Source organism: Clupea harengus, unplaced genomic scaffold (assembly GCF_900700415.2).
Source record: "Clupea harengus unplaced genomic scaffold, Ch_v2.0.2, whole genome shotgun sequence".
In the NCBI taxonomy this organism is placed as follows: Eukaryota; Metazoa; Chordata; class Actinopteri; order Clupeiformes; family Clupeidae; genus Clupea; species Clupea harengus.
Window position 1 is genome coordinate 958 of NW_024879842.1, and position 21543 is coordinate 22500.

The 21543-nt window shown below is 43.8% G+C and overlaps 1 protein-coding gene across 2 annotated transcripts; it reads right to left on the reverse strand.

Moving 5' to 3' along the window:
* Window positions 1-1891: 1891 nt before the first annotated feature.
* LOC105898379 (CD9 molecule b) lies at window positions 1892-16863 on the reverse strand. Of its 2 annotated transcripts, none has more exons than XM_012825417.3 (8): window positions 16421-16863; window positions 7890-7992; window positions 5333-5430; window positions 4517-4591; window positions 3899-4000; window positions 3199-3294; window positions 2888-2971; window positions 1892-2572 (listed from the first exon to the last, which is right to left on the reverse strand). In XM_012825417.3, exons 1-8 carry the CDS (start codon window positions 16487-16489, stop codon window positions 2507-2509), a joined length of 693 nt encoding a protein of 230 aa, XP_012680871.1. In that variant the 5' UTR covers window positions 16490-16863; the 3' UTR covers window positions 1892-2506. The 2 variants fall into 2 exon arrangements, with proteins under 2 accessions (XP_012680871.1, XP_012680872.1); XM_012825418.3 differs by lacking the exon at window positions 16421-16863 and adding an exon at window positions 12230-12398.
* Window positions 16864-21543: the final 4680 nt, after the last annotated feature.

The window sequence follows — 21543 nt, forward strand, 5'->3', positions numbered from 1 at the left end:
GAAAGTGAAGAACTGTACATGTTATGAAATACCCAGCATTAGAGAAATGATGACCACTATGATAGTGAACACAGTTGACGCCCACCATGTTAGCTTACAAATACAAAGTATACAAATGTGTGATGAGAATATGATGACATTTGTGATGCTCAGTAATGATCTCTGTTACGAAAATCCATGTGATGAAGCTCAGAGTGATGATTTTGAGGTTATCCTTTGAAATTGATAATTGACAATAAAAACGATGATTTGTGATTATGATTGTGATTTTGAATTATCCATTGAAACGGATAATAAGTGGGGAATGACAGAGATCATTCCGAAACACTGTTAATGCCTTAAGAATATATTAATCAAGTGCCTTGTATTAATATACAGTATACCTTGTATGAATCATGTGCTTGTGTATGCAGGAACATGGCTTTTCTGTGTTTCTGTGTGTGTGTGTAACTTAGATTATTAGGTGCCACTTAGTCTGATAATGTGCAAGAGCATGTTTGGACCAGAGGTGATGAGAAGGGTCGAACTGATCTTCTTTCGACATTATGCAAAACTGACATGTTTGCAAGACAGGGAGCCTCGGACGTCAGAGACCCACCACGTGGTTATCCCTGCTGACAAATTGTTTTGGCGCCAGAGAACGCTAAACTAAACTATTTATATAAACCTTGTGCGATGTGTTTAATATTGCTTCTCTCTCATCTGCTGCAGTGTGGGAGTGAGCACGGGTTCCGTGTCTCTCTATGGCCTGCTGGATGTGGGCCCGACGAGTTTGTTGTTGTTGTTGAATAAATATACTTACTGTATATGCAACTCTGGAGTCCTGAGGTAACTTGAGTGAATTTTCACCTAACAGTTACATTACTTCAATATTGTGATACTCGGATTAGGTTACTGAATACAATTTTGAACAGGTAATCAGTAATTGTATCGGAATACATTTTTTAAGTAATCCTCCCAACCCTGGCTACAGACAGCACGTGCTGTACTGTGAAGGAGGGCCTTTTACGGATCCCTGGTACAACATGTGGCACCTGCCAGTTGTGCAATGTCGTTATATCCTGCTGCTCAGGATTTATGGTTGGCCAGTTGTTCTATTGGGCAGGATAGGTTGCTGGGTTTGAAAACGTGCATGTGGCAGGGGGAAGTCAATAGTACAGGGAATTTAACATCTTCTATGTAGAACTAAAAACAAGAAAGTAGGTTGTTTGAGAGCTATGCTATTGAATGCAGAAGGGGAAATCATGCACTCTGGCTTTAGTAGTATGTATACATGTAGTATTCAGATATAGCTAGGCTCTTAGACCAACGTCTTGCCTGAATGGGACACAGACCTGAGTGTTCTTGACCAGTTGCAAATAAGATTTGGGTTACTTGAACATTTGGTCTTAGATTGGAAACAAATCAAATCTGTATCCACTCAAGCTGGGTTAGAATAGTTAGATTGGACTTGATGTGCTTTTTCTCTACAACAAACGACATTATGACTTCACTGCAGACATCATGCGCCACTGTAAGTGGTTATAGTGGGTTGATGTGCTGTGCCAAGATGGAGTTCAAATCAGTGTGGTATGGATTTGAAACCGTTATCTACAATACAGCCAAGGCTCCCCTTCCTCAAGACATCAATATCATTTAGGTAGGGGTACAATGTCACTTCATGGGTCACAATGAGAGAGAATTGTTTAATTTGCAAATACACTATGCAAAAAGTTTGAGTATTGAATAATATACTAAGCAGATCCTTGACATAATTTGACAGACAATGCGTGTTACTCCAAGAAACAAGTAATTCGTTTGTGGGAGTAAAACAAAAATGGAGATGCTATTACAAATATTAACTTAAAACCAAAAATAAAATAAACAAATCAAAATTAGATTGACAAAGAGAAACCCTTTAGATCCGCATTAGACCATTTTTATTTGGCATTCAGGACTATTACTCATATCTTTGTTCATCAAAATAGATACATAAAACTGTGTTTATAAAATCAGATCTCCACAAATTAAAACATTAGAAAAGTTAAATCATGGCTTGAAAAATAAAAACTTAACAGCTAAGTAAATGTACCATATAGCAAAACAAAAGTACTCTCAAAACACCAAAATATAAAGCAGGTCCATCCACATGATACGAGCCTTCAGAACATCAAACTTAAACAAATCAGTGGTTGGACCGTTTGCGGTTATATTACATACAGTAGATGTGGGAGAGGAGGCACTCCAAACCACGGCCTTACCCCTAACCCCACATGGAGTGTGTGAAGGTAGACGCCGAGTTCATTAATGTTTTAATAGCTTCAGGGATATGGCATTAGACGCCCCCCAAAAAAGGATGCATGTTGAAGCAGTGATCTTCAAACTGGAGTTATGCGCAAGCGCCCAAACACACACGCATACACACACACACACACACACACACACACACGTGCATACATTCAAACACTCACGCTGGATAAATTAACAGAACGGAGCAGGAGCAGGAGTTTCCATGGTGATGACGGCCTTACACAATATCCCGGGTTCGCTTGATGGCACAGCACAGCAGCATACTGAAGATCATGCCAAAGATCTGAGAGGGAGCGGAAGAGAAGTGAGACTAAGGACCCATTCTGACCAATATAAAAGATTCCCTTTGTGTTCACCCTTTTCTAGTTTTATGTTTTCAGTTTTCGTTTTTTGATGGGTATGCATATGCTCGGAGTACTCAAATGACGTAGGCTAGTTATGGACACACCAATAAAGAAAGGATAGTGGTGCCCTTTCATTTTCCATGCATTGTCTTAGTTTCAGGGACATTTTGCATTCTTACCATAATACAATCTTAAGGTTTTAATTTTTTTTAAATGTAGTATGCCAACCTCTCAACAAGAGAACGCCAACTCACCATGATGACGCCAATACCGATGCCCACTCCTCCAATCACATGCAGCTTAGAGTTGAACATCTCATCAATTGCAGTTAGGCAACTCTGGTGAAAAAATAAAAAGTAAATTACTGAATAACACACACACACACACACACACACACACACACACACACACACACACACACACACACACACACACACACACACACACACACACACACACACACACACGAAGTTCTGGGAGTAAAAGCCACAACAATTGAGGTTTGTCTGTAATCCCATGGGCCAAAAGCTTAACACAGACTTTAGTGATTGACAGCAGATGTTACCGTGGTGATGAGCATTTCCAGCCCTTCCTTCTTGGGGCAGGTATCGGTAGCCACAGCGGAATCAACGATGGTGCCAGTGAGCCCACAGCAGTCAAGCTGAAACAAGAGAGAAAAACAATTCAAATAATTTGCTATTCAATGTGTAGCACCCTCAAAATAACTCATCTATTTAAACAACTATAACTATATGAAACACCATTAGCGACATCTTACGGCATAGCATAGCATTATATCATTTCTCTCCACCCCAGGGGTAAACCCTTAAGCTCAACCCCGCTCCGAGCAGCCGAAGGGTGTGTGTGTGTCTACGAGCAGTCGAGGGGTGTGTATCTGCCGCCCAAAGACAGACAGTGGGAGACAATGGGTGGGAGGTGGTACGGCAGAGAGGAGGAGAAAAGGGGTCAGTCGTCATAACGACACATATAACCCCTGGGGTGTATTTTCCCAAAGTGTTGAATAACTACCATCATAGTTCCAGAACCTTCTACAGTCATAGTATGGTCGAGAGTTTAGCATTTGGAATGCTTGCCCTGTTGGGCATCATGGTGGTTCTTCACCTTCAACGGCGAGAGAGAGAAAGAGAGAAAGAGAGAAAGAGAGAAGGAGAGAAAGAGAGAAAGAGAGAGAGAAAGAAAGAAAGAAAGAAAGAGAAGGAGAGAAAGAGAGAAAGAGAGAGAGAGAGAGAGAGAGAGGTACTTACTCCATACTGGATGGCTTTCAGCGTACCCTTTAGGGCTTCCGTTTTTTCCTTCACGTAGTTTTCAAAGGTCTGGGTGTAAAACTTTTGAATGTCATCCACCACCTGCATTTAAAAACACACAAAACGGCCATTAACAGGTTTCACAGAGTTGCATTGACATTCGTCCCTGAACGATCACTTTTGGCTTCAGTTAAGGAATTGAATTACTCAGCCATGTGAGCATTTCTAGATCTGAATCATTGCTAATTAAAAATGTACGGCCCGAAATTCTTATTCATTACTTCTTTTGTCAAATTCAGTAAATTGCTCCTCAAAGTCCTCTAGCTCCTGAAAGGGACTGTTCTGTGTGCGTAGAAACACTCAAGTTTTTGTTTGAGCACACAGTGGCTCTGTTAATTGTAGGTACACACAAAGTGGCTTGGACCAAGTCCTACACTATTGCAGCCAATCAACACATCAGCCTGGAAGGGAGGGGTGTAATTTGATTTTTTTTTTTCAGATCAAAAGCCAATCAACAACATTTCGCCAAAATTGCAGAACGCAACTTTAATTGAACAAAATGATTGACTTGGATATGAAGTCATAGCCAATCAAGGACAGCATTGACATGGCACTCACCTTGTCCTTATTTGACAGTCCCCAGATACCTGCAGCCACCTCAGCAGCAAATATCAGCAGGAGGAAGAAGAAGAACTGTTGGGATGGGAAAAGGTCAAGGTCGTCACCTTATGCTAACAAAATATTTAACCAGCAAGTTAAAGTTTGCACACATTGGCTGGCCTACAGCAAGGGTTAGATTGCATTGTGCAAGTTCTAACCAAAAAAAAAAAAAACATGTCACATTGTATACTTGTAATGGAGGACAGGGTTGCCAGGGATGGTCTCCCATGATGAGCATGCAGAATGGAGGACAGTGATGCCAAAGTCAGTTTCTCCATGCTGTATACTCGGACTGAACCAATCTGACTGATTTGTTTACATCCCAGCCTGGAGATTGGTTTAAAGTAATCCATTAATCCATCAACCCCTTCTGTTTTCTAATAGAGACGTTGTTAAAGGGATGCGTATGGATGGCACCAGTCTAAGAGTCTCTAACGATTTCAGTGAAAACATGGGAATGACTAGTTGGCTTTCTGCAGCTCAGCAACATGAACTTTTTAAGGGGTTTTGTAAATACTCCTTCCACAAATGAATGCATGTTAGACAAAGCCAAAGGAAAGGGTGGGACTTCCTACAAAACAACCCTCTATACACCAAGTCTACACCAGTCTCCACCAGCTCCTACCAGTTTTGTTTATTTATTTAATTTTTAATAATGGCAGTTATTGTCCATGACTTCAGTTTACATGAGCTTGGTGTGCTCTTTTTATGCAGGTGTTTTAAACTCTCGAGGGTGACCATGTCTTTTCACAACAAACAGTTTGGAGGACTCACCAATCCCAGCATGCACGGAGACTCCCTGATGGCTCCGCAGCAGCCCAGGAAGCCCACCACCATCATGAGGGCGCCGGCGACGATGAGGAGATACACCCCTGTTCAGGACAGACACAGCATCACATTAGATGAAGGCCAATGTGGAGGAGTGTGAGAAGGAGGTGTGTAGAAGTTAGATTTTTCTGAGGTTAAGAACCACTATTCTTCGCTCCTCTCACACCTAGTCCCGTCATAAACCGCTCAGATGAAATGTTAGAGAAATTCTTTCACTAAGGCTTATGATCATGTTCATCCATTAATCCTTTCATTTGCACTGGTGCTCTTCAACCAATGGAATCAAATGGTCACATGAAACAATGGACCAACACACAAGCAGATTACGTCTCAGATTATCATCTTGAAAGTGTTCTGTTGCACCATAAGACAAAGCATGGCCGTACTGGAACAGGGGAAGGACACCTGGTGTGCTGAAGGTTTGGGAGGTTAAAGCCCTGCAATTGGTCTCCTCTCCTTGTGAATCTCATAGCTTAAATGTTGCATAGATACACCTATTCACTCACTCCCTCCATCCCTCGCTCACCACCTGCACTGAATACATACAACCCCACTTGTGATGAGCTACTTGCATGAAAATAAACAAAACCGTTGGCCATATGCGATGAAGGACTAACACACCAGCAGAGTATCACTTAACTCAACCCTCTTACACCTCTGCGCTATTGTGCCATGAATTAAAATTCAAAGGCAACGCCTGCCTGGCTGGTTTGTGTGCTCACACATGTTCTTGTGAAACCCAAGCAAACGGAAAGCCGTTTTCAAAATGGCGAAATGCAAACGTTTTCATGCACCTCTGACGCGTCCCTGATCCGTTTAATAATCAGCTGCCATCTCTTGAGCTGAACAATAGAGCCAACGCGCAGTGAATGTCATCACCCCCACTGTGTGCTCAGCTCAAAGGCTGTCATTAACGTGCCTGTCATTGCTACACGGCCCCCTCCCAATGCATTCTGGTGCCAACCATGGTGACCGCTACTGGAGCCGTGCCCACTGAAGATGCCAGTGAGGCACTGGCGTTAGCTTTTAGCGCGCAGTTTAGTCGAGACCAACTTACAGTAAACACAAGGTGTACACTCCCCAACACTACTTCTGCCAAGCAAGAGGAAACAGCTGGGAAATGCAGAAGTTGTCTACAGTAGTTTAATTGCAGTACAAGCTGTTACCGTGCAACAATTGTAGATGAATGTGCGTCCCTAAGGGCCTACGATAAGGGCCAGAGTCGGGCCTGAATCTCTACCCATGTGAGCCTGAGGGTGGACTGCTTTCTAGGAATGGCTTTACTCACTCAATTTATGGCCTCTACCGCGCAGCTCCAGTGATATAACAAGCAAATCAATCTAAAATCACAACAAAGCTCAGAGTTCAACAATACCCTCCCTGTTCCAGGCGAAGGAGAATGGCGTGTGTGTGTGTGGTCCTCTGCTGATATTTGGCCAGGGTCGAGAGACAGAGTGACGGGTACTGAATGTTGCAGCATGGCATCATCTGAAGTGGGCATGCTTTGGCGTTATGACCACCCACGTCTGATTGCCTAGGTCACACACATGAACACACACACGGATTCCTGGAGAGAAAGAACTGCAGAACCTTCTGAATTAAGTAGGCCATTAGACCTTCACCTCTCCCCAGCTGTACTGCGTACACACACACACACACACACACACACACAAAGGAACAATCATTTCCAAGCGTAAATCATGAGGTTCATCTGCTATAGCACATTATGATTCCTGCTACTCGCATAGGAAGACATCCAAACCTTTTCCTTTTTTAGGTTCACACACACACACAATGTGTTTGAGATATCTTATCTGTCCTCCATCTAAAGTGCACATGGCTTAGAGAAAGAATAATACACACAGTTAACACACCCTTTAAAATAACAGGGGACACCATTGTGTTTGTTGGTGTGTGTTTGAGGCGCAGGTGTTCTTGTTGTACAGGTTAGAGAGCCGAGAATTTGAACAACAAGGTCATGCATTCCAAACCACCACCTGACGTGAAGTAGGAATTTGAGAAAAGTGTGTTTGGTCCACCTTGGTCTCATCTTTTGATCCGTGTCCTGCCCATGCCTTTCTAAACCACATCTTGACATCTTTAATGCTTTGTGCATGCCCTACTCATTGCTTTCACTATATCTCTCCTGCTTTCCCTCTCTTTCCTCACCTCATTCACTAGACCTCTCTCACACAGACACAAAAAGTGACGCACCATTTACAAGACTGAGACTTTGGGAGTGGCCTGTTTCCATGGCTACCTGGTTTACTTCAACAAAAACAGTGTGCCTCACAAAGAGGACAAAGAGGTTTGCTTTTGGTTGGGTGTGTGTTTGTATGTGTATGTTTGCTTGCTTGAAAATCAAGCAAGCAAACACGTGTAGGATTGACTTGTACATGGGAGGCCATGAGTTGGACGTGCACTTTCAAGTTTTATGTGTATTGTGTGTGGGTGTGTGGCTGAGGTGTGTGTATGTATTGTGTACTGTGTGTAGATTTCTTACCTGTGAAAAAGACAGAGGGGGAGTCATTTTCGGCAAAAAGCCCCTCTGTTTTCTTGTCAAATCGCAACCATAGGCCAACAGCTAGCACTGCTGTTCCTGCAAGCTAGAGATAGAAAGGAAGAGGAGAGACAGACAGAGAGATAAATGGAGAATAAAAACAAGACCGTGTTTGAGATAGAGAATGGCAATGAAAGAGCACAGGAAACATGCAAATAGAATTTGTTTGAGTATCACTTCACCAGACTTCCATGGGAAAAAAAACAAACAAAGGCATTCTAGATAACATGGCCCTTCAGGTTTACACAGCACAGCAATGGCTCAGCCTTCCCAGGGTTAGGCACGTAGTCCAGGTGACCTGGAGGGAATGAAGCTGAACCAGATTCAAAACCTGAACCAGCTGCTTCACAGACTACAGCGGTCACTCAACCGACCGGACAGACCTGTATTCTCAGAGCAGCTCAGCACCTTTGCCTAGTCAACCAGACGTAATAAAAATTAAAAAAAAAAAAAAGACAGGTCATTTTTCTCTGTAATTTCCATGATGCGTGAGGCTGCTGACATCGGTGCAGTTGTGCAACAGGAACTTGGGTGATAAGCAGACAGGCTTAGATGAGAAACTTGCCTGTACTTGCAGTATCATCTTCATCATCAACCCAGGCTGCCACAATCAGGTTACACCGTAAATAGAGTCATCACTGCATGGGAACCATATTTGGAGGAAATTCACATCCTGACAGAGCTCTTGGTGACTGTAGTCCAGGCCCATCACTAATTTCCACTGAGGCAGTGTGCACAGTCTTGCTTTATTTACCTCCCGAATAATCGGTTTAACAAGACACTAGAACTACTGCTACCAATCACCAGCATACCCAGTAGTTGCTGTAGTGGTCATACTAATTGTGCTGCACACCACATCACGAAGTAAGCCTCCATTTTGGCCTGTAAAATTACGTAGCTTTTGGTGATCAGAAATGACATTGTTGCTGGGTTTATTAGCAAAGGCTCCCACTCTGTTGTGGGAGTGGCTAAACGAGAGGTCTGTAAGACTACTTGTTTGGTTCTGGGTGACCTGGATTTTCAGAAGGATTGGAAGGTCACTGGGAGTACAGCATTCTCTCATTTCAAACGAATGAATAGGATCGCTGCAGGGTCTCCCGGTCCCCCTCTTGGTTAACTGCCAACTCTACCCCACCCGATTATGAGGTTCGATCAGTATAATAGCAGTTTAAAATCATTAAATGTCAATGAGGAAACCAGCTTCTAATTGGCGTTAACCTTGCTGTAGAATAGGTATGCGGCGATACAAGCTCTGACACAGGCAGTGCGAAGGGTTCCTCTAACGAAGGACACACATTGGATAAAAAAAAAAAATTGTGACCAAAAAAAAAAAAAACCTCAGTCTTTAGCTTGATCCGTACCCGCCACCATTCTCTGTATCGCCACACTGATCATGTGAGCCGTGTGCGCTTCACAGATTACTACAGAGAGGAAATAGGCAGCATGCCTCGGCCTACCAACATTTGGACAATTCACTCATTTAGACCCTCTACTGTGCAGGTTGCTGTGCTTTTCATGAGGAGCTGGCCTGTCGGGTTTACTACAGCTCTACGTTTGCTGGTCCATTACTGAACGGTCAGCCTTGCTTGACAAAGTCCATCTTTGTGTATAGATCTTGAGTGGCCAGCACTGCACTACTGAGATCATAAAGGAGCGAGGGACATCCCCATCCCTACGTCTGCTGCTCTAGGTTTGTTAAACAGGAGAGTCCTTTCAGCAACAGCAGCTACTGGTTTTTAAACGGTCCCATTCTCTCAGCTATAGACAAGGTGTGCTTCTTACACAAAGATGCTTTCAACCATGACAACAACAACAACAAAAAACACAAAGTAATGAGTAAAAAAAAAAGTATCCCTAACATAAAGACACAGTAAAACATTATAGGTGTGTCGGGCATTAAGGACACTGGCATGAGGGTGTTCTGCATTCCTAAAATTCCTTCCAGATCACTGGCTCTCTGAACATTCCAGATTACTGATTCTCTCGGAACATTCCAGATTCTCACAGCTCCCCCGGTGCCCTCCTGCCTACTCAGGCCTCGGGTCTGTTTGCGTTCCTTAGATACAGCCAGCGCTGGCATTCTCTTCCGGAGGACTGAGTCACTTTGCTCATGCAGCTTTGCTGTGGGTGGAGGGCCGTAACCGCACACACACCCAGAGTCTCACCTGCCTACGCAACACCAGTCACACCTGACTGGGCGGTAATGATAGGGTAGCAGAAGTGTGTAAGTGTGTGTGTGTGTGTGTGTGTGTGTGTGTGTGGGTGGTGGATAAACACTAGGTCAGATGAGCCCCATACTAGACTCTTCTCTGGATGGATGTGTCCATGCATGGGAGAGAGCTCAAGGAGTTCCCAACTAAATGTCAGAAAGGAGATTCATTAAAGAGAAATGTTGCTCAGAACAACATTTAAAATGGGCACCATTTCTTTTCAGTAGAGTAGTCCAGACCACAAGTAAAAAATAAAATCTAACAATAAAATTGAATCTACCGATAACAGATAACAGGTCCGACCCAAATGTGGCCTTGTATTTCCACCCACTGCATTTCCACTAAACTAGAGGACTAGGTGATGAGCCACATGCTTTCAAATTAGGCGGCAATGAGCATCCTAGTGCTAAGATTTATTTTCTAAATCATGATTCTAAATGAACTTACACTGAAGAACCTGTTCTATCCTGCAAGGCAATGCTTTTTTTGCAGACTTCCTGTGGCAGGTTGTGGTTTTATACAATGTACCCATTTGAGTCCTCCATGTGCAAAGGTTCTTCTATATTTGACATATTTCCTGTTGCCCTTTATGCATCATAACATGGGTGACTTGAAAATTCTAAATGTATTTTGTAATTCACTTAAGACATCTGATGTGATTACACATTTTAAATAGCATTACACAGAATAACCGAGAGACATCATGCACCCAACCCTGCTGTAACACTGGCATAAAAAGGTGGGGCCCGGTGTGAAGCATCCCAACACAAAAGGAGAGACAGTATGAACGTACGTGTGTGTGTGTGTGTGTGTCACTAGCATAAAAAAAAAAGGTTGGGCCCGGTGTGAGGCATCCCAACACAAAAGGTTTCCCCCCTCAGGAGGAGGCATGTGGCAGACGCTCAATCCTCAGACTGAATTCAAGGACCAGTTTAACTAGAGGAGAAGTTGGAGCGCTGAAGGGGCCAAATAAGATTCACAACTTCTCTGGAGACATGGAGAACCACGTTAGATTTTGGTGAAAATCGGTGCGAAACAGATGCACATAGCAGCATAGATGCGGAAACAACCATATTAGGACAGGCACCCACACAACCTTGTGTAAAGATGGAAGGTTCCGGTCTCACAAGGCCGGCCACTAACACAGACACAGACCACACAAAGATAGGGAGAGAGCTGGAGCCGAGCCAAGAGGGAGTTCAGAGACGCGTCGAGGAAGCCCCATAGCGTGGCCTTGTGACCTCTCCAGCAGGAACAAGAGCTCATGTGAAAACACGTTTAGTCTTCCAGTAGTTAATGGTCACACTGACCTAGTAGCACATTCATTAGGAGGTCGAAATCTCCACTGCCCCACACAGTTCTTCCCGAAAGGAAAAGCATATTAATATAAAAGGTTTAGGCTATAATTCTACAGGGACCACTTGATGTATCCCCAATTTGATTCACTCTGACTCATTCTCTCCCTTCCTCTCTCCTTCTCTTTAAGCTCCAAGGGCTTAATCTGTACTGATAGTCAATGTGCCACCTGGCAATTTAACTAAACAAGCAAGATTGGCACCCGAGTGTGTCAGAGTCAGCCAGGCTAAACCACACGCTTGATACCGCACCTCAACATGGTGTCCAAGGCATCAGGTTACAACAGTGAATTAGTCAAGCCCCTCACCTGCTGGTTAGTGAGTAACCACATGACCTAGCAGACAAAGGGGAACAATGAGAGTCGGACCTGTATCGATGTGGAGGATAGATTTAGAAATCTTTAACATATTTTGAAAGGAGATAAGAGAACTTCAATTGTGCGGACTGCGGGGAAAAAAAGTCAGTTAGATGTTGTCTTTCATATACCACATGCCTTTAACATCCTACGGATCATGAGACACCCTACAACATACTGGTGAAAAGCACTGGTTTGGTTACTTTGCTGTATCAAACAGGATACTCGTAGCTGTGGAAGTTTCCAAGCTAAGAGAACAAACAAAAAAAAAAATCTCACTCCTTCAACCACAAAACAACCCAACCACAAATCATCTAACCAACAACCCGAAGCCAAATTCACAGAGGGAGAGAGGGACTTACCCAGAACAGGAAGTTGAAGCCAAACATCAGATACTTAATGCATTGCATTCCTCCAGAGACACCCATGTTGAAGAACTGAACTTAGCTTAACAGCTTTTGTTTCCACGGTGTTGTTTGGTGAGCAGAAATTCTAAGTGTGGCTATCGCGCTGTGTCTAAACCAAACCTGTCCTTTTTGCCTTCTCTGAGAAGCAAAGGCGGGACTTTGAGGCCACACCCTGTGGGGTGCTCTGCCTCACCTGTTCTGTGTTCACTGGCAGATGGAGGGGGGAGGGGCGGCTCTTTTTGACCTGAAAATGGGCTCAGGACTCAAGGGTGCGGGCTGAGCAGAAACTTGAGTCTCACTGCTTGTTCTTTTACTCACGGGGTTGGTCAGGTGTGATCACACTTAGAAAATAAGACAGGAAGATAAATGAACAAATGATTAATTTTCCATACGGGAATTTATTTAGTAAATGTAGTTACTATGTCTATGGACATAACCACACAGTGATACGAAATGTGTCACACAGTGATACTCAATGAAAATGAATGAGCAAAATGTGACATAGGATTTGAAATGTGCTGTCTATCAACTAAACTACACGTATACATACAAAATGCTGAAAAGACTGCTAGTTATTGATCAGTTCATAAACTCCTGACTATATGTGTATGATATTTAGTGTTCCAGGATATGATATCATGGTATAATATTGACTGTAGGCAGTTGAATGAACTGGGTCAAAAGTGAAGTGGCCAGAGAAGGAGTCGGGGTGACAGAATTCAAAGCTGAATGTCCCCATGTCTGTCCTCTGGCTCTTTCTGAGACGCAGGTCTTAGAGCGGTTGCCAAGTCTGTCCTCTGGCTCTTTCTGAGACGCGGGTCTTAGAGCGGTTGCCATGTCTGTCCTCTGGCTCTTTCTGAGACGCAGGTCTTCGAGCGGTTGCCAAGTCTGTGTCCTGGGCGGCCAGTGGGAGTTCAGGTTCTGTTGTTTGTGTGAATAGGTAATTCAAGCCTTCATCTCCCAGAGGACTCTGGGAAACCAACAACACTGGCATTGTCCCCTGTCCTGGCTGTCAATGTTTCTCTCTCTCTCTCTTTGCTTCTCTCTCTCTCTCTCTCTTTCTCTCTCTGTGTCTGTCTCTTTCAGTTTGCTCAGCTCTCTCTGTCTATCTGTCACCCTTTTCCCTCTCACTGGCTTTCCTTCTTTCCTCTCCATCTCTTTGTCTTGGGTGTCAACTCTCTGTCTGTCTGTCTGTCTGTCTTGGTTATTAGCTCTCTCTCTCTCTCTCTCTCTCTCTCTCTGTCTGTCTGTCTGTCTGTCTGTCTGTCTGTCTGTCTTGGTTATTAGCTCTCTCTCTCTCTCTCTCTCTCTCTCTCTCTGTCTCTCTCTGTCTGTCTGTCTGTCTTGGTTATTAGCTCTCTCTCTCTCTCTCTCTGTCTGTCTGTCTGTCTGTCTGTCTTGGTTATTAGCTCTCTCTCTCTCTCTCTCTCTCTGTCTCTCTCTGTCTGTCTGTCTGTCTTGGTTATTAGCTCTCTCTCTCTCTCTCTCTCTCTCTGTCTGTCTGTCTTGGTTATCAGCTCTCTCTCTCTCTCTCTCTCTCTCTCTCTCTGTCTGTCTGTCTTGGTTATCAGCTCTCTCTCTCTCTCTCTCTCTCTCTCTGTCTGTCTGTCTTGGTTATCATCTCTCTCTCTCTCTCTCTGTCTGTCTGTCTTGGTTATCAGCTCTCTCTCTCTCTCTCTCTCTCTCTCTCTCTCTCTGTCTGTCTGTCTTGGTTATCAGCTCTCTCTCTCTCTCTCTCTCTCTCTCTCTCTGTCTGTCTGTCTTGGTTATCATCTCTCTCTCTCTCTCTCTCTCTGTCTCTGTCTTGGTTATCAGCTCTCTCTCTCTTTCTCTGTCTGTATTGGTTATCATCTCTCTCTCTCTTTCTTTCTCTCTCTCCCTCTCTCTCCCTCTCCTTACCCACTGTGTGTCTGTACCTCTGTCTAATTCACAACAGGCCAGTCCTAACAGAGAGCAGAGAGGAGACGTGGGCTGGTTGGGACTTCCTGATGACAGTTTGCTTTAAGTGTCTCAGGTTTGGATCCTCCTTGACCCGTCGGTCCTGTTTGTCCACCGCGCTCCATAGGATGGTGCTGCCTAAACTAAACACGCAGATGTCTCAGATAGTGTGTTTATCTTAGGGCTCAAGGTGTAAACACAGTATGCACTCTGAATTCACATGCTAAAGTTCTGCTTCATATTCAACAAGACAGCACTTTTAAACACACACACACACACACACACACACACACACACACACTCACACTCACACACACACATACACACACAGACACACACACACACTTTCACTCACTCTTCTTTTAAAGAATACTTAAAAAAGGATTCATGGTTAAACAACAGCGCTTGGCCTTCTATAAAGCTGGCTGTCACCACTGAGATGAATCTGGACCGGTGATCTGAGGTAGATCAGATCAGAACTAGACTCTGGATCTCAGCCAACCCATTATTTCACACAGCGCTGTCAACACCCCTCAGCAATCAGAGTGCAAACATGGCGACACCGGCAGGCCGTCTGATAACCAACAACAATCATTAAAAGCAACATACCAGGCAATGGCGGGGTCAATCCATATGTAAGGGTAACCAGCCCCCTTATCTCTCCCCCTCCCCCTCCCTTTCCCATAAATGTATCTTTCTCTTATTGTTCCTCTGTAAAAACAAAGCTCAGAGTAGGTGAGCTGACCCGCGCAACCCCCTCATCCCCCTCCAGCTGCCCTACAGGCTAATTCAATCAGCCACTGGCCACTGCACAGCAAACAGGCCTAATCAAGAGCACCAGGGGAAACTCATTATCTTCAGAACTCAATTATGGATACACAAAATGTATGTCGCCAGGACAGTGTTTAAAGTCAGTGTTAGTGTGGCAAAATATACATTACAACACAATACAGACAAACAGTGCAACGGTCTAAGAAGTTTAAAAAATATGTATATAGCCATTCCGCCTTGTACATATTTTTTAAACTTCTTAGACCGTTGCACTGTTGCACTGTTTGTCTTGTATTGTGTTGTAATGTATATTTTGTGTAAGCACATTGAGAGTCACTCTGCCAAGTCAAATTCCTTGTTTGTGCAAACTCACTTGGCCAATAAAACCTGATTCTGATTCTGATTCTGAAATACAGCATGCTGGTGGCTGAGTGGTTACACTCCAGTGTAGTGCCTAACGGTTTTAGCATGTGGTCAGATGTTAGTTTCCTCCTTACTGTGAGTTGTGTTGAAATAACTATCACAACTGGTTGGACTTTGAACTGAAATTTTGAATGATTAAGGAGTCAGACTTTGTGTATTGGCTTTCATCTCATTTCATCTATTGGAAATTTTACTTTGAGCATAGCCCAAGATAGCCTACTCAGAATCAGACGTTCAGGGAGAGAGAAAGGGAGTGCGTGTATGTGTGTGTGTGTGTGTGTGTGTGAGAGAGAGAGAGATAGAGAGACAGAGGGAAAGAACATGCAAGTGGACTGATAGTCACATGACTGAGATTTAAGCAAACACAATGGCAACACATTTGATAACGCAACAAGTAGCCCCCATCCTCCAGCTGGTATCATAGTCTGGCCATATGCGCTGCTCCGCCAGACAGCCAGCGGGGAAACGCCCCAATAATCTTAATTTGCAGGGGATATCAACTAATTCTGTTTCTAGAGATTAGAAGGAATCCAGCAGTATGTCGAGCGTCTGGCTTCTTGACATCCGCAGAAGTCCGACTGATATATGCAGTAAGTAAATGGTAAAAAACAAACAAACAAACAAACAAAACTAAAAAACAAGGAAACTCTCTTAACCTACCAAATAATCTGTTTTCCCGGTCATACTTTAACTAAAAGTGTCATTCACTACAGAAACCACAAGCGTCGGTACAGAAGCAGGATGGAATAGACAGAAAAAAGAAAAATGTGGAAATAAAAACAAGTTTCGAGCTATGTCATACCTTCGTCTGTTACTGTAGGACCCAAATAGCTAAGTTGCGCAGAAACCAAATTCAGCGAACTATCAAATGCATCAAATAGACAAGCTCATAATTACACAGTTAGATTAGTTGTTTTTTATGGCACATTGGCTTTGTTTAACAGCGCCAAACTATTGCCAACATATTCCTTTAAACAGTTCAAGAATGAATGATTGAGGTTTCATAAAACTCACCCAGAATATAAAATTAAAGACGAATAGAAGGTACTTTATGCAAAGCTCTGCGCCTGAAAGTGCGGACATAATTTCTTCCAGCGATGCCTAAATCAACCGAATCTGTAGGAGTCCACGAAGTCACAAAAATAGCCTCTGCTGTTGACAGTCCGTTATCCTTGGGTCAGCGTGGGAGAGAGTGACGAGTGACGAGTGAGATGGCCAACGTCCTCAACGAAACGCTCTTTATATGCGCGCACTCCCACTTCTAAGAACCAAATTACACTGAGTCATTGCTTTTTTCCCCCCTTTGCTGTTCTAGTTCTCCTTTTTAAGTTCCAACCCCGATTTTGGTCAATTTTGAGATGTTTAAAACTCGAATAGCTCCTCCAGGCAACAAAATTCCCTGTCTGTTTTATTTTCATACACGCACTGTGCCTGTGTCTCAGTCGTGCGCACTGTAGTTATTAAAGCCTCAGTCATGCCTCGTCTAAACGTCAGTTATTTGAAAGACCAGTCATAAGGGCGCTTGAACGTGTGCCAGAACAGGAGGGGGGTTGTTCGCTCGGTGGTGGGGTACAGCACAGTAGCCCTTTGAGTGGTGTAGGGATGAGACGTCTCACTAATCCGCTCTCAGCGTGGTACTTCGCGCCGTAGGCCTACGCGGGCAGCCTGTGACTCAGGCTACCGTAACCTCATCTCAGGAGCTGACCATTGGCCCCAGAATAGCCACTGAAGCTAAGGCAAGTCAGAGCAATAACAGTAGTTTGTGGCAAAGCTTGACCACCACATAGTTACACACACACACACACCAGTGACGTGCGGTGAGGTTCGTGGCTGGTGAGGCACTGACTTTTTCAGAGTCAAATTTACAAATACATAAACCCAATTTAGTAACGGCGCCTATTAACGCCCGAAACCTATTAACAGCCTCACGCAGGTACATGTTACTTAATATTGATTTCTATATCAACCAGGATAACGGATTTTAAACACCATACGCTCCTACCCAAAGGGGGTATTTAACTTGTATGTGTGCAAAAAAATGCAGTACAGCGTTATTTAGTGTACTAGACAGCGATTTATTTCTGTGTGTACAAACCCTCATGGAACGAACTGAACGAATTCGATTTCGCAACGAGAATTTGTGAGGGTCATAGAGCTTTCCATAGACATATATACAGAAAGGCTGTTAATGGGTTCCACCTCCTGTATCAGCTAATTTTGCGTGTCGCTCTACACAACGGAAAAAAACTGAAAACACGTTTCAGTTGAAAACCAAACAAGTTACCAGTCCTAATCTAGACACCCACCGCTACTGAAATATACAAGATTGATTGATTAAAGATTTTTCGATCTATAAATGTTTTTAATAGCTGGGGCGTTAATAGGCGCCTTTACGATAGAGTATCTAAGATCACCATTCAATTGGTAGCCTTCACATTGACTACTGGTTGTTTTTCATATCAGCATTCTTTACACACACATAGGTAAGGTGCATACAGTAGGCAGCTGCTAGCTTGTGATGAACTCACGTGTAAATATTATGCACTCATGAATATGAACTCCTGAAAATGAACTCTTTCTTACGAAGTTGCACAAGCACCCTGAGGGTTTCTACCTTTTCCCATTATAATTTTAAGAGTTAAATCGAGGAGACTATAACATCAGCTAGATAACCAGCTATCATTTCATGCAAATTGAACTCTTCCGATTAACTCGTAAGGTTATTAAGTGTCCTTAGCTAGCTAATTAGCTAACGTAGCAACAGGATAACCATTGCAACCAGGAAACACAACTTACCTACAATTTAAGTTTAATTTCTCAAAATCAGCTCACCAATAAAAAGCAGTCTTGGGTTCCAAGTGATCACAACCACTTGAGTGATGTTAAATGGCTTCACATAGACATAAAACAATCCTAAAACAAATAATGGGAAATCAACGGAGCTGCCGCTGTAAGTTCAAAACCAAATTTATTCTTGAGGTTCCAAACATGTTCAAAGCAATTTGGCTTTGAATGTGAGAAGTCGATCGAGTTATCTTCTGTCCCGTCGCTTGAAGCATACCTTTTAACTCCGGCATTGGTCTCCCATTATTATTCATTTCACGTTTGGACTGAAAGTCCAGTTTTGAGAACTGCTTCAGCTTAGCAATAAAATCTTCCATTTTCGCCGTCAAGTAGAAGTGTAGAAGAAGAGCAACGTTTCCCAGGATAACCCCGACAGGTGCGCTCTCGCACGCCCCCTTCATTGAGGCAGCGGTACTGTGTGCCTCACCTACAAGATTTTTCAATGCGTTTTGAGCTCAGCTCACAGGTTCTACGCATGCGCACGCATGCGCAAAACCCAGTTTGGAGCGATTGCGCAATCCTAGGTGAGGCACTGCCTCACTAGCTCCCATAGACAATACATGGTGCCTAACCTGACCGCACGTCCCTTGTTTTCTCCCGTCTATTTGAATAGGACATGCGCAAATTCAGCGAATTCAGCGATTTTGATAAAAAAAATGCTCGAAATGATTGGAATCATGCCGAAATTACACATATTCCACAGATTAGTAGAGAAATATCAATATTTCTTTTATAATTTTTTTTTTTTTTACTTTTCAAGATGACAGGTGAGGCTCTGCCTCACCTGCCTCATAGGACCGCACGTCCCTGACACACACACACATCAGTCTTATATTGTGCAATTTCAGTATGGTTCTTCATTCAGGAATCTAATGATTTTGCCTGTGTACCACACAGAAGTGGACTCTGTCATAGATTAGCAGGGAATGCTAAAATTGCATCAAGAGTGAAACCTGTTGAGGATGAAGATTCCTCACTACACTACACTACACCACACCACACCACACCACACCACACCACACCACACTATACTATACTACACTACACTACACTACACCACACTATACTACACCACTCTACATTACACTGTACTACACTACACTACACTACACTATACTACAATACACCACACTACACGACACGACACGGCACGGCACGGCACTGCACTGCACTACTGTTCTGGTGCTATCTACTGTTTTGTCTGTGGAACTTCTCTATGAAAGTATATGAACCACATCTGAACCTACAAAAAGTGTTTCTGAAACTAAATAGCAGACATTAAAAGGGAGAGAAAAGAGGAAGGTTTCGTGTGTGCTGTGTTGTCACACTGACACATTTCACAAGCAGTGGCAAAACGGGACAAAAACCGTCGCCTGGTATTCAGTTTGCACAGAATCGACCATGAATCACCATTCTCCGGAGCAGTCATGTCTGTCACTCGGCTTGTCTCAGCCTGACAGACGTCCCTCCCCTCATGCGGTACCCAGCGGTTCGGGCTGAAAGGCTGTTATCTGTGTGAACTCTCCTGGAGCTAGCTAGCTACACCGTGTCAGAGCTGCATATCCCAGACCCAGACACAGACACTGGGACAGGGATGGACTGACGGAGAAGGAGGAGAAGAAGAGGGAGAGAGACAATGGGGATGAAATGATGGGCCTGTTCTCCTCTGCTCTACTGAGAAAGAAAGGGGCCCATTGACAAGGGCACGAGTCAACAACCCTATCCCCCCCCCCCCCCGCTCCCCCCCGCGCGCTCGCACACACGCTCCTCCCCGCCCCTGTCACACCCACCTCTGTTGTGACAGCCATACATCTTAGTCCGTGCCTGCACACCACAACCCCTAAACAACTGCGAAAAAAAGAAACAAAAAGAAAAGAAAGGAAAGAAAGAAAGAAAGAAAGACAGAAAAAAAACCTCTGGGCACAAAGGCTGTCATGCAGGCCTGTCACAAACACGGCGTTTGCCAGCCAGAAAGCGTGTTGTTCTGGGGCGAGCGGATTCCTTGCTCCAACGTTGCATTTCTCCCGCGTGTTTTTCCTCTGCCTTTTTTTTCTCCCCTTGCTGCCCCCCCCCCCCCCCCCCCCCCCTCTCCTTTTCCTTGGGCGCCCTCCCTCATATCTCATTGTTTGCATGCCTTTCTCGCTTTTCTGGCTTGCTTTCTGGAGGCTGACTGCTGCAGACTACTTGCGCCCGACGCTTATTGCTGCAGTGAAAGGACCTCACAGTGCACAGCCATTCCCAGTTTATCTTGTCAGTCAGTCACCTTCCTTCCTTTTTTAAAGAGATCGATTTCAAAATAGATAAATAAACACATGGCAGACATATTTCTTAAGCATATGGCTACTCTGTATTTGGTTGCCAGTCCATGTAATGGGATCTATTGCATGGTTAACCACATTAGTAATTGAAACAGGTTTACAAACCACAGCACCATGGCTGTCTGCAAGATATGTTTTGAGTTGACATGTGGCATCTGTAATATGCGGAGGCATTATAATGAGGAATCCACATAACATAAATACAATATATATATATATATATATATATATATATATATATATATACCAACTGAATACTTCTCCCTTTCCATGCGTGTAGGAGAGGCTGCAGTGGCCATCAGGTGCCATAAAAATGTGAAATAAGAGCCCTCTCTAGAGCCAGTGTTTTGGTTTGTCCGTTCTGGGCTACTGTAGAAACATGACGGTGCAACATGGCGGACTCTGTAGACGAGGACCCGCTCCCTGTGTAGATACGAAGGGCTCATTCTAAGCTAACAAAAACATAACGATTCATAGTTACAGGTGATTATTACACTAAGGACAACATAATTATATATATTATTCCATTGCTGCTCATAGATCACCCCAAAGCCTGCATACTGTACATACTGTACCTGCATAAATGAAGCTTTGCTCTGTGCTCTTTGTGCAGGTGTTGCTTTGTGCTCCACAGTTGTGGCCTTCTCTGTTGTATTTGCATAGTTGGCTTGTGTGCCTTCTCAGGTGATTTATCTGATGCAAAAGGGCATTCATATCTGACAGCACCTGATAAAGTGAATTAAACACCCTCACAAACACACTGTCTGGGAGCTATGATGCATTTTCTCTTATATCTCAGTCATAGTGAGCTACGCCTCTCAGTCATAGTGAGCTACGCCTAAAGAAACACCCTCAGTTTGACTTCCTCCATGAACTATGTTGCACTTGGCAACCCCATTAAGTCAGGTAATGGTAACAGAACATTCTTGCAGTCTAGGAGAGCACACACACACAGGCGCACACACACACACACAC